The sequence below is a fragment of the Eschrichtius robustus genome, chromosome 10 (genome assembly GCF_028021215.1).
Source record: "Eschrichtius robustus isolate mEscRob2 chromosome 10, mEscRob2.pri, whole genome shotgun sequence".
NCBI classification, from domain to species: domain Eukaryota; kingdom Metazoa; phylum Chordata; class Mammalia; order Artiodactyla; family Eschrichtiidae; genus Eschrichtius; species Eschrichtius robustus.
Window position 1 is genome coordinate 5,561,308 of NC_090833.1, and position 12,207 is coordinate 5,573,514.

General features: G+C 60.1%; 1 protein-coding gene across 1 annotated transcript; it reads left to right on the plus strand.

Moving 5' to 3' along the window:
* The first annotated feature begins 8,904 nt into the window (after positions 1–8,904).
* Positions 8,905–9,312, plus strand: QRFP (pyroglutamylated RFamide peptide). Its single transcript, XM_068553903.1, has one exon. The coding sequence runs from the start codon at positions 8,905–8,907 to the stop codon at positions 9,310–9,312; it is 408 nt and encodes a 135-aa protein (XP_068410004.1).
* Positions 9,313–12,207: the final 2,895 nt, after the last annotated feature.

Consider the following 12,207-nt stretch of genomic DNA (forward strand, 5'->3'; position numbering starts at 1 on the left):
ATGGGCGCGCTGTCCGGCCCCGCCCACCGCCCGTCCCCGCCCCCGCCCGTCCCCTCGCCACCCCCTGCTACCCCTGCCCGCCGTCCCCACGCCCACCCCCACCCCGAACTCCGCTCCTGCTCAGACGCCCCCGCCTGCCCGCACATGACTGACCCGCTCTCGCGATGGAGTGGGCCAGGCCAACCCCGACACTAAGCACTCCCTGAACAAGTGAGGCCACACATCACCTTCACATTGTCCCCATCCCCCATTTGCCCCGGCTGCTGCGGGCCAGGCAAATTTGACCACCCCAAATTCTGCCTGCCCAGACTTTGGCTCCTGGGCTGTTTGCCTTCCCTGGGCCAGGAATCTGCCACATGCTCCTGGCAGCCCTTCCACTTTGCCAGCCCAGACACCTGGAGTGATGGGCACTCACAGAGGAGGGGCAGATGGCACCCCTGGAGCCCTTTTAGCAGACAGAGGGAAGGGTCAGATCTTTCTGGGTCAGGTCTGAGGCCAGCCTCCCTGGCCCTCCGGACGCCTCCTCGTTTCTCTGGTGCCTGGAGGTCCGGCCGCTCTCCCAAGGACTGGGGAGTGGCTGGTGCTAAGGGCTGCCTGTGCCCATGGGCTGGGTGGCCACATCCCGCCATGCCCCTCGGCCAGGCTGGGGTGCAGCTGCCTTCGGGAACTCACTCCCCAAGGTGACTGAGATCAGTTCCCTGAAGCCCTTCCCCCGCCCCCCACCCCGAACCACCCCGCTGTCTCTGCCGGCCTGGGACGTCCCCAGTCCCCTTGGCTGTTGTGCCCTCCCGCCTCCTGTCTTCCCGGGGCAGCTGGAGACCCGCCCCACCCCATTCCCCTGCCTGTGGAAGGCAGGGGCGGGGCCTGCACCGCTGGGCTGGGCCGGGCCGGGCCAGTGAAGACCTTTTGATTTCCTGGGCTGTGGCTGGGCTTGTACCACCCCACCTCCGATTTCCAGGCAAGGACCCTGGGACCCTAGGACTTCCTAGGAGCAGACCTGGAGGGTGAAGGCTGGACCCAGTTGGGTTCGGTGGCTGTTACCGGGTCAGCCCGGACACTGCTGTCTCAGTGGGGAGGTCGCCCCCTGCTGGTGACTGGGGGTGTTGCCACCTGGAGTCGGGGGCAGGGAGGGCCTCACCGGGCAAGTGGGGGAGCCTGAGGTGCCCGCCAGGCACTCAGAGACATTTCTTACTGAATCCTGTCAACGCCCGATGTACTGTTACTGCTCCCCCCAACAAGAAGCACAGCTTCCCAAGGCCAGCGGCCAGGAAGAGCAGGGCTGCTTTTCCACGTTCCCGCCTGAGGGGGCCTGAGGGGGCCAGGAGGTCAGCCTGGAGAGCCACCCAGAGGGTGGGCAGCCCAGCGACCCCTCCTCAGGCAGGGGGCCAGGGGTGCTTCCGATACAGGACACCTGAAGGCAGTCAAGTGGGGGAGTGCGGGGTTCAGCTCTCCCTTCCCCTCCCACCAAGCTTTGTGCTTCAATAATGATAATTCAGAGTCGGCCAGGGGCAGCAGGACAGGCCCCGAGCGCCACTGACTCGCCACGTGACCTGGCCGGTCCCCTCTAGCCCCACCTGGCTGTCGGCGTTTGGCAAGGTTTGCTGGACAAGACCCCATCCCTGCGCTCCTGGCCCTCAGCTGGCATCAGAGACGGCCAAGGAACAGGTGATGACAGCTCAGCGTCAGCAGGACAGTGACGGGAGCACACAGGTGCGGGCGGGTAGGGGGCAGTGTGGCAGAGGTGTGTGTAAGAAGACCCCAGAGCCCCACTGCTGGCTGCTTTCGCATCCTCTAGAAACCAAGAGACAGCCCACCTGGGCCGCTGGGCCCCCCAGCCACGAAGCAGAGGCTGGATGGGCCCTGCGTCCTCATCCCGGGGGGCCCCTTTTCCCCCTCCCGCTCCAGGCTGTGGCGAGCCTCTGCTGCCAGCCTCACAGCGCCAGCCACTGTTTAGAAAGTGCCAAGCGCTTTCTGATCTGTCATCAAACACACTCCTGGTGAGCGTGATGTTAATGGATTCACAGATGCGTGGATTCACAGATGTGTGTGTGCACCAGGAAGCTCTGGGGCGCTCGTGCCAGGGCGTGGCCGAGGAACAGACGTGCCACCGCTTGGGCCTGGCGGGGGGCTGGGCGAGGGTGGCTTTCAGGAGCGTCTGGCCGACCTGCAGACACTGCTTCCTTCCCGCCGGAGAGCACCAGCCCCAGTCCCAGCCCAGGCCTGGCACCACTGGGGACACGGCCGGACCAAATGCTGGCTGAATGGGCACAAAGCCCGTCATGGTGAGGACAGCTGAGGCCAGCGCACCCTTTCCTGAAGGGCATCCCTTCACAGGCTGGTGCTGAGCACGAACAGTCCCTGGGCCAGGAGGCCGAGGTGAGCGAGGCAGGCCTGGGCCCTGGCCTGGAGGAGCTCACAGTGTGATTTCAGCGCAAATGGCCATCACTGGAGATGGACGTGACCACAGAAGGAAGGGGGCCCTGGGAAAGCCGGGGGGAGCGACAGCTCTGCCGAGACCGAGGGATGACAGATGGGTGCAAAGGTCACCCAGGACCCATGGTCACTGCACCCGAACCCTGACCCACGATGCCTGAGTTGATGGCTTGATGGTGGGGTGCCTGTGGCCCACTTGTACCACGTGACCTGGCTGACCCCCCCCCCCTTTCCTTCCTTCTCCCGTGAGGAGAGAGCCAAGCAGAGGAGGGGTGCTCTCCACACTGGGACCCTCAGGCAGTGCATTTATCCCCCCAAAGCTTCCGAAAGTTCCTTTCCACAGCACAGGTCGGTCCTGTGGGATCAGCCAATGGCCTCATTCCTTGCCCTGCAAACTTTGGATGCATCTCTGGGACGCCACCCAGCTGGCCACCCCAGCTCCCCGAGTCCAGGGGAGGGACGGACGCTGGGTTTCCACCCTGATGGCCTCAGCACGGTCAGCAGGAGATGAGGCCGGAGCTGTGGGCAGGTCTCAAACTGCATGTTCCCCCTGCAGCCACATGTAAATAGGTTGTATAATGTTTGTCTTGGGGCAGAAGCGATATCCATATCCCAGGGCCCACCTCTTCCTGGGTCCCCCACGGCCACCCATCCTCATCCACGCAGGCCTCTGGCCTGGAAGGTGGGAGCCCCGTCACCCAGGATTCGGAGGATTCGTGAGGTTCATCAGCAGGAACTGCCAGCTGCCTCTGCTACAGCAGAAGGGGAGGGAGGAGGAGGCGGCGGGACGGGGGCAGGGCTCGGACCTATGGAGTTTAAGGAGCCACGTGCCAACCGGAGGACACATTAGAGGATGTACAGACAAGGACATGAGGCTTTGGTCCGAGTGGCTGGGGCCTCCCCAGGGCCTGTCTCCTCATCCGCTAGCAGGGAGAGGGCTGTCCCCAAACCCTGAGTGGCCACGCAGCTGGCAGGACCCGGCAAACCCGGAGGGCTGAAGTTGGACCTCAGCGGGACGGGGGGCACAGGGAGTGGGGAACCGGGCCCTGACCGGCTGTGCCCTCAGGCTGCCTGACTCCACACAAGACCTGCGGTGGGAAGAGGGGCGGGGCTCGGAGGGAGCTAGAGGCCAGCGCAGCATGCGATGGACAAGGCAGGCACGGCCGCCAGTGCGGCCTGTGTGCACTTGTCGTGTGTGTGGTCCTGTCTCCAATAAAGTCTCGTGGTGACCGACTCGGGCCTCTGCACCCCACCCTGCTCAGCGCCCCACAGGGTGGGTCAGACACCCCAGCGTTCCAAGACGCCTCCTGCACCATTTCCCCGGACTCCCCAGCGCCGTTATTTCTGCATGGGAAACAGTGTTCCCCGGACAGCTTTGTGCCCCCAGGAGCTGCCCGAGACCCTTGGGCAGAGCCGGCTTCACACCTGGCCAGCAGCCGCTGGGGTCGGCGTGGGTGGAGGGGAGGCCGCTCTACCTGTGCTTCCCATCACGGTCCCCAGGGTCACAGTCGGGCCCTGTGGGCCTCTCTTGTGGCCGGGGCTGGAGTCTTGAGGAGTCGAGACTCTTTATTAAGAAGAACAGTCCCTAATGGCTATTTATTCATAAAACCAATTTGAAGCTTAAGGACAAAACAATCTCCTGAGTTTATGTGATGAAATCCAGTATTTATCGAGTGCCTGTGTTGGAGACGTGGTGCAGGGCCAGGGGAAGTGAATGTGCCCCACGTCCCGCCTCGGGCCAACCTGCGAGGGGACCCGTGGCTGGAGCGTCTGCACCGCCCGCCTCTGCAGACAGAGGTCTCTGCCGTGCGGCCCGAGGTCTCCCAGACCATCCTCAGCACTAACTACTCCCCTCCAGAAAAGGTTCTCACCAACAGGCGTGACCTCCGGCCCGCTGATGGCTCGTATCAGGCCCCCAGGGATGCCTGGCGGTGACACCCCTGAGCCAGGCCATGGGGAGTCACTGAGGTGATTGTGGCCACCCACCTCCCCACGAGCCACACCCACCCCCCAGGTGGGTCCCTCTCCTGCCGCCACCAAGCCAAGCTGCTCTGGCCCGGTTCACGGAATCTTTCCCAGATCCAGTGAAGTGCGCTTGCAAACCATCTTTTTGGCCAGGAGTTCTGGAGATCACCTGGCAGCCCCTGGAGTTGGGAAGCTTGGCACCAAATCTGGCATCAGACTTGGCTCCAGGTGCCCCTACTTGAGGGCTGGGGCCGAGGAGTCATACCCGCCCCCAGTCTTGCCCCCCACGCAACCCATGCCCGACACTCGGGACCTTCTATGGCCACTTCCCAGAGCCCCAGGCCCCCGTCCTGAAGGGAGCCAGGCCAGTGGTGGTTTTCACAGCAGAATTTTCTTGGGGCCCAATGTGTCAACGGCCAAGTGGAGCTTTCCTCCTGGGGTGGGGTGTGGCCCTCGGGGCTCGACCTCACCTCTGCCCTCCCCACTCTCCACAGCTGTCCCTGAGGAATTCCACAGAGCGCAGCTTGGGAACCAAAACCTCTCATTTTACACCCGAGGGAACTGAGGCACAGAGAGGGCAAGCGACTGGCCCAAGGCCTCACAGCGAGTTGGTGACCCACTGCAGGCTGCACTCCATCGTTAACCAGCACCAACCAGCACTAACCAGGGAGATAAAATGACACCGCACCTCCCATCTCACGTGCGCACATGCACACACGTGCGCACACGTGCGTGCACGTGCACGCCAGCCCCTCAGAGGCAGCCCTGGCTCTGCACCTGCTCCAGTTGGCCCGTGGGTGCACCCTCTGCCCTCACCTGCTCTCAAAGCCCTCACCCTTGCCAAGGAACCCAGAGTGCACCCCACCCCATCCCGAGGGGTCCAAAGGCAGCCCACACTCTCTGCCTGTTCTTGACCTCATTCCTGCCTCAGACGGGGCCGGAGAGGGGAGCGCAGGACAGGGCTCTGACTTGGGAGCCTCAGTCTCCCCACCCTCTCACCACGAGGGGGTAAAGACTCTGGCCCCTCCCTTAGGGCCCTGGGGGCGGGGAAGGGTCTTCGAGGCCGTCTATTCCCGTGGGGGGTGATTTTCCGCCCCTCGGTCCCTCCACCCCCTCAACTCCACAGGCAAAGGTGACAGGCCAGCTGGATGGGGGCCCTGGAGACGGAATCCTCTGTGCTCAGTCCCCAGCCTGGCCCGCGCGGCTACCACCAGGCAACTGCAGGGTGGCCGCAGCCTCACCAAGCACCTGCTCGCTCTCAGCGGAGGGAAGATCTAGGCCCGGTGAGAAGCAGAGGCTGGGGCAGCACTGGCCCCTCTCGGCATCTGCTGCTGGCCTCCCAGCAGCGGTGGGACAGGAGGAGGGGACGGGCAGGGGAGGGGCGTTCCTGGGTCTGTGGGCGGCTGGACCAGTCAGCAGGGCACCCATGGGCAGTGCTTCCCCGTCCCGGGCGCCGGCCCTGCCCCTTGGCTGGTGGCTGGAGAACACCCTGCAGAGCGCTCTGCCCAACCGGGACCCGCGCCCTGGCTTAGCTGCACAGCCCCCTGTGCCCGCAGCAGACCCCAGGGACGCTCTGCGATCACACAGGTGCAGGGGGAGGGATGCAGCAGACTTTGCTGTGAATAGTCGGGGGGTGGGCGCCCTGAGGCGTGAGCAAGATGCCCGGCCGTGGCCACGCCTGGACCAGCGTGAATCCCGCAGGGACTCGGTGCTAACCCTCCAGCCCCAAAGCCCACCGTGGGGGTGCGGTGCAGGTGACAAGTCGTGATGTGCCCCATCCTGGCCCGTAAGCTCACCTGGGGAGATGACACGCTGGTGTCCTCCGTGACCAGGACCCTCACCCAGCCCTTGACAAACCCCGCCCTGGGTTAACAGCCTCACCTCCATGACTCACGTCAGAGAGGCAGATGAGTTTTGAAAACACTCGCTGGTCCGTCTGTCCTTTCCCAAGTGGGCCGCAGGCACCGAGCCAGGCCCTGGGGCTGTGGTGATGGGAAAACTGAGCTTCCCTCCTAACGAGCAAACCTACCGTGGTTCGGGGGCCGTGGGCTTGAGAGAGGGGCTCGCCAAACCCCCTCCGCGCCCTCTCCCACTTGCCCAGCTCAGCCTCTTGGCGCCGGATGCCCCTCATAAGGCTCCAGAGCAGGTGGGCTGTGGCACCGAACACAACTTCACACCGAACCGGAGTGAAAGGCCACGGCTGGCTTCACAGCCACCTGACCTCCTGAGCCCACGGGGCGGTGGTGCTGGCTGGGCGGCGGGTGCGTGAGCAGTGAGCCCAAGGCGGACCCCACGAAGGCAGGACTGTTAGGGTTCTGCAGGGTGGGCTCGGACGCCTCTTCCAAGGGTACTCAAGGGCCACGCCTGTGACTCATAGTTAACGACGCTGCCCCCCGCGCTCCTCCGAACAAGACGGGCCTCTGGGCAAAGGGCAGCCCCGTCTGGCCCTCTCATCAGACCACATCCTGTTTGTGTTGGGTCTTTTATCAGTGTCGTCCACCCTGCGCCCTCCTTCACCACCAGGTCCCCAATGGAATCCCAGGGTCAGGAATGTGCAACAATCAGAGCGCACCACACACGTGCACCCAGGGGGCCTGTATAAGGCAGGGAGAACCTGGAGCCACACCTCCTGGACGGGAACCCAGAGCAGCTCTGCCCAGCCCGGCCCAGGGTCCACCTGCCCTCCTGGGAGCAGGCCTACAGCATGGTGAGTACAGCCGCTCCATCCCCAGCAGGAACGCCACACAGGCCCTCCTCCAGCTCAGGAGCTGGGCATGGGCAGTAGGAACCACGGGGACCCACGGGGCTGGGAAGGCCCGGAGAGGTGGAGACCAGCACCTCACCTTGCAGCCCAGAGCAGCGCAGAGACTGGCCACAGGTGCCCTCCAGGACTTGGCCCCTGGTCTTGCATCTGTGCTGGGGCCCAATTTTCGGTGTTGAGTGTCCCAAGCTTCCACTAGGTTCTTGAAGAGGTCCATGGTCCCTCCCAAAGGGGAGAAGTGTCACTTCCTCCTGTGCATCAAGATGCCCCCCTTCTTGAGACCCAGAGGCCAGCATTCCCAGGTGGATTCATCCACCAGATGGAATTCCACCCGGTCCAAAAGCTGTCTGCGTTGCTTTCTACGGGGAGGAAACACCTTGTGAAAAGCCCCCACTCCATCCAGGCCCCGCTGCAGAGGCTTCCCTGAAGCAGGTGAGAGGTTGTTCCAGCCTCAGGGGATGAGGGGAGCTTAGGAGGATTGGATTTGGGAAGAGGAGGGCTGCTTTTATGATTTATTTTGTTTAAGCTTTCTGGCTGAGTACACTTTGAAATGTCTTCAAGGGAGCCATTTCCGGAAAGAGCTCTGGGGGTCTGCACTGTCTTCTCCAGAACCCACTCTCTTTATTCTAGCCTCGGCTCTACTCCTCAGAGGACCAGCCGGCACAGACTCACCGTGGTCGTTACCAAAAAGGCTTCCTTTGCGAGGGAACGAGCAATTACAGCCAAGGCAGGGGCATTTTGGGAAGCTCTATTTCTGTTTCAAATCCCCCATGGACCGCCATCCTTGGGGTAGAGTGGCAATTCCTGCATCAGGCCCAATTAGACCTGGGCTAGCATCCCAGCTCTGTCACTTACAAAACTGTGACAAGTTTGGGCAAGTCACCTGTTTTGAGACTGTTCCCTCTGTAAAAGGGGATAAGGGACGCCCTCCTGTAGGAGGGACAGTATCAGGTACGGACGGAAAGCACTGCCCACAGGCCTGGCACGCCAACAAGCCCCCTGGCCGTTAGGATCAGGAACCCCAGAGCCTCCACTTTCTAGCTGTGTGGCCCGGGCACAATCTCCTAGCCTTTCTGACGGAGCTCTTGCCTGAAAAGAATGGGAATAACCGTGACTAAAATAAGGTTTATCGTGAAGATAAAGTGCAACCGTGCCCGTAGAGGTTTCGCTCACAGCCTGGCACACAGGTGGCGCTCAGCAGGTACTGGCGGCCACTCCTCTCCAGGGGGACGTCTGAGTTAGGCCTGCTTTCAGGAGCAACTCGTCTCCACGTCAGAGAGACGACATTAGCAGAGCGTCCCGGCTAAACAGCTTAACCAGACCCATTCATTATCAAGTTGAAAACTAAGAGGGATTGATGCTATTAACTTTCTAGCCCACAGCTCTGAGATGATATGGCCCAAGAGGCAGTAATTATAATACAGGAAGAATGAGCCCAAATTTGCTCGGCTCTCCCGGGGCTGTCTGTAAGCCATCCCAGCAGCAGTGGTGTTAGAGCGCTCAGTTGCCAAGGCCGTCAAAGATTGCAGGAGACGGAGAACCAGCCTAATTGGTGTGCTCGGCTCCTGAGCCTGCTAAGACAACAAAAGCCTAGTCCCCCGGCAGGGTGACACTTCCTCTCGCTGCCTGCGAGCTGGGCTCAGCCGAGCCACCAGCTTACGCCTTTGATGGCTGCCTGGGCCCTGGGAAGTGTGCTGTGGCCCAGGAGTGCAGCATGTAACCCTCCTCTCTCTCCCCTGGACCAGATGATGAGCCCTTACTCGCTGCCCTACCTCCTCTTCCTGCCGCTGGGTGCCTGCTTTCCTGTGCTGGACACAGCAGAGCCCGTGGACGCTGTGGGTGGCATCGGAGGCGAAATGAGCCGGGCTGACCTGGCGGGGGGACGTCACTTCCCCTGGGGCTCCCCTGGGTGGCCGAGAGCGCCACATCCACACGCCCTGCTCGGCATGGCCAAGGAGCTGCAGACATTGGGCAGAGTGTGTGCCGGCTTCAAGTTGAGGCTCGGGAGGCAGCAGGACGATGGCAGTGAGGCCACCGGCTTCCTTCTGGGTGACGGTGAGAAAGCTGGTGGCCTGTTAGGGACCCTGGCAGAGGAGCTCAACAGCTACAGCAGGAAGAAAGGCGGCTTCAGCTTCCGCTTCGGCCAGGGGTGAAGGGGCCAGAGCACCCCAGAAAGGGCTCCTCCGTGACCTGCCCCCACCCCCCCAGCCGTTTCCATTCCCATCTTCTCCTCGAGCCTCAAAGATGCTGAGAAGGTGTGGGTATTAGTATAATGAATTGTAACAGGAATTATAATAGCAGTGGGTTTGGTTAGGTGGGTGCTTACTTTTGATTTCCAAATTTGCTGAAGCAAAATTCTGGATGGTGTCAAAAAGGAGGTGACCAAAAGCAAGTCCCAGTTAAGAAGAGAACACTGCTGCTGGTGTAGCTCCCTGGCGGACTTTGTGTTTCAGCCCCCTCCCCTGGGGGGCTGGCTCTGAGCAGTCCCCTGGCCCCGGTGGCATGGAGCCGAGGATGCCTGAGGATGCCGTTGGGCCGTGAATATGAATAGGCAGAGCTGGCCGTGCTGGCTCCGAGTTGAAGGTCGGTGGACTGAGCGATTACAGTGGGATAAAGTTTTGACCGCCTCCATCGGGACGTCTGTGGTTGACATCCAAAGTGCAACTGTGAGCGAGCACATTCCACTGGGCACAGAGTATGGTTCTGAAAGTTAACGATGGAAAAAAGAAATCTCGTTCTCCATTCCATTAACACAACATCCCTCTGGCAAGAAAACCTCATCCCGCTGGTGTTGAGATGCCATTCAGAAACACCTGCCCATCCCCTTCTGACGACTCTCCTAGGTGGTGCAGCATTTGCCAAGCCAAGAGTCCCGTGGGAGATGAACGAGGAAGGGATACATTTTTGCTGTAGCAAGGTTGCATTTCCAATGTTCAGACTATGAATGTGTTGTATCTTTTGAAATAAAAGTTGTAACAACTGCAAAACTGCAATGGAAAGCCCGCCTGACTCTTGGCTACAGGTCCTCTGTGCCCCAGGAACTTCGCTTTCCTGAGCTGCAAGTGCCTTAACTTTGGGGAGATGGAAATCGTGTTGCATGTACCCACACACCCCTCCCAGCATCCCCTTAATTGGCAGTTGGTAAAATACCCATGGCCAAAGGTATAGGGAGACACACACAAAGTGCATTTTCCTCTCCCACTAGATTGCTCTCTCCCTGGTTTTCTCAAAGCAGGGAGCATTCTGAAAACAACTTCTCTGCCCCGAGGCAAGCCGGCGCTGGGCCTGGAGTGGCTGCAGCCCGGGCGTGAGGCAGAGCATCTCTTTCAAACGCTGCTTTGGTGTGTCCTGCATCCCATCCCGAGTCAGATACAGCAGTCTGTTGCTGCTCGCTCCTAGGCTGGCTTCAACCGCTGAGATGAGAACCTGTATTGATGTTCCCATGGCAACATCTCCCCGCCTCCTTCTGAGCTATTGCTTGCCCCTGTTCACAACTGAATAATTTTCCATTGACCTGTCACAATTAATTGGTAGATTTTTATTAGCCTTTTAGACCCACACTGGGCAGGGCCCAGCTTGGCACCTTGGAGCATTTCACAGTGTTTTCCATTCTATTAGAGACATATTCTCCAGTAGCAGCTCTCAGTCCTCGACAGCCAGAGAGCCACTTCATTCAGGGGTGACGGATCCGAGCCACAAAAGAGGCGGGCTGACTGGGGAGCAGAAATGGGCTGGAGAGATGGGACGGGAACACAGGAGTCAGAACACACCTTATGCTGAGGCGAGCTGCCTTCTCCTGGGGCTCCTCCCTGCTCCCCCCGACGCCTCGGTATACGTGTCCTGGGGCTCAGGGCCGCTGTGACGGGGGCCAGACAGTGACACTGAGTCTGGGAGGCACAACATACTCTTTGTCCTCTGCCACTGTCGAGGAAGGGATGACCCAGGATGCCTCCTGCTAACGTGACAGACTGACAGGGGTGGCTCTTTGTCTGTTGGTGAAAGAGGCAAACACTCAAGCCCTCAAGCCACGGAAGGCAGATCTCAAGAAAACGAGCCCCAGCGTGCCCATAAAGGACAGCCCTGGTGCTGAGACTGTACAATACAGGGATGAAGGAAGTACGACCCCAGCCCAGGCTCTCACCCAAGCATGTGCTCATTTCCACTCTGTTAAGGGCGGTGCGGGGGCAGCAGCCTGGATTACCCCATCCCTTAGCTCATTTATACACACAAAGAAGCCAGGGAACATGCTCACGAAAGACCAGGTGAAACAGAACAGACCAGAGGCCAAGGGCAGAGGGACGCCCTGTCCCCTGGCTGATGTTCTCTCGCCAACTTGTACTCTTAGGACAAAAGGAGCCGCCCCTGTAGTCACTAATTGTGAGAACTCAGAGGTCACCAAGGTGGAGACACTCCTGCATGTGTTTACACCCACTCTGGGTATACACTGGCTGGTTTTTAATTTAGTGGGATTAGATTAACCTTGATGGAGAAATCTGAGATAAAGCGGGGAGGGGGAGAGCCTTCAAAGCAGAGGATATCCTGTCATTAGGCTTTCATCACTGAACAAAAATCAACAACAAAGCTGTTCTTTCCAGTTGCTTGTGTATTTGAACTCAATAACCCTGGAAATCAGAGCAATCCAACTGCTGAGGGCATTGATCTGTTAGATCCACTCCCACTACATTTGGCTAAATTTCGTCTTTACCCCCCCAGCCCTCTCGAACCCACTGGCTCTGTCAAGGTTTGGGGGCCTCTCGTGCCACCCCACACCCTCGCTCTCTTCTTGGTGGGGAAGTTTACTCCCCAGATTAGCGAAGGTGAGGCTCTTCGGAAAACACTTATTTTGGAAGCGGGGAGATTAAGCTCCCCTGGGCCGCCAGGCCCGCTCCACCTGGCGTGGCAGTGCTCTCTCCTCCAGCCCAGGCACCCAAGAGCTGTTTGCATTCGCCCATTTTATACATTCAAGACACAAAAAAGGCTTCATCTTGGTGTGTAGATCTCAAGGTATTTAGCTATTAAAACGGACGGGGAATATTTGTCTATATCTT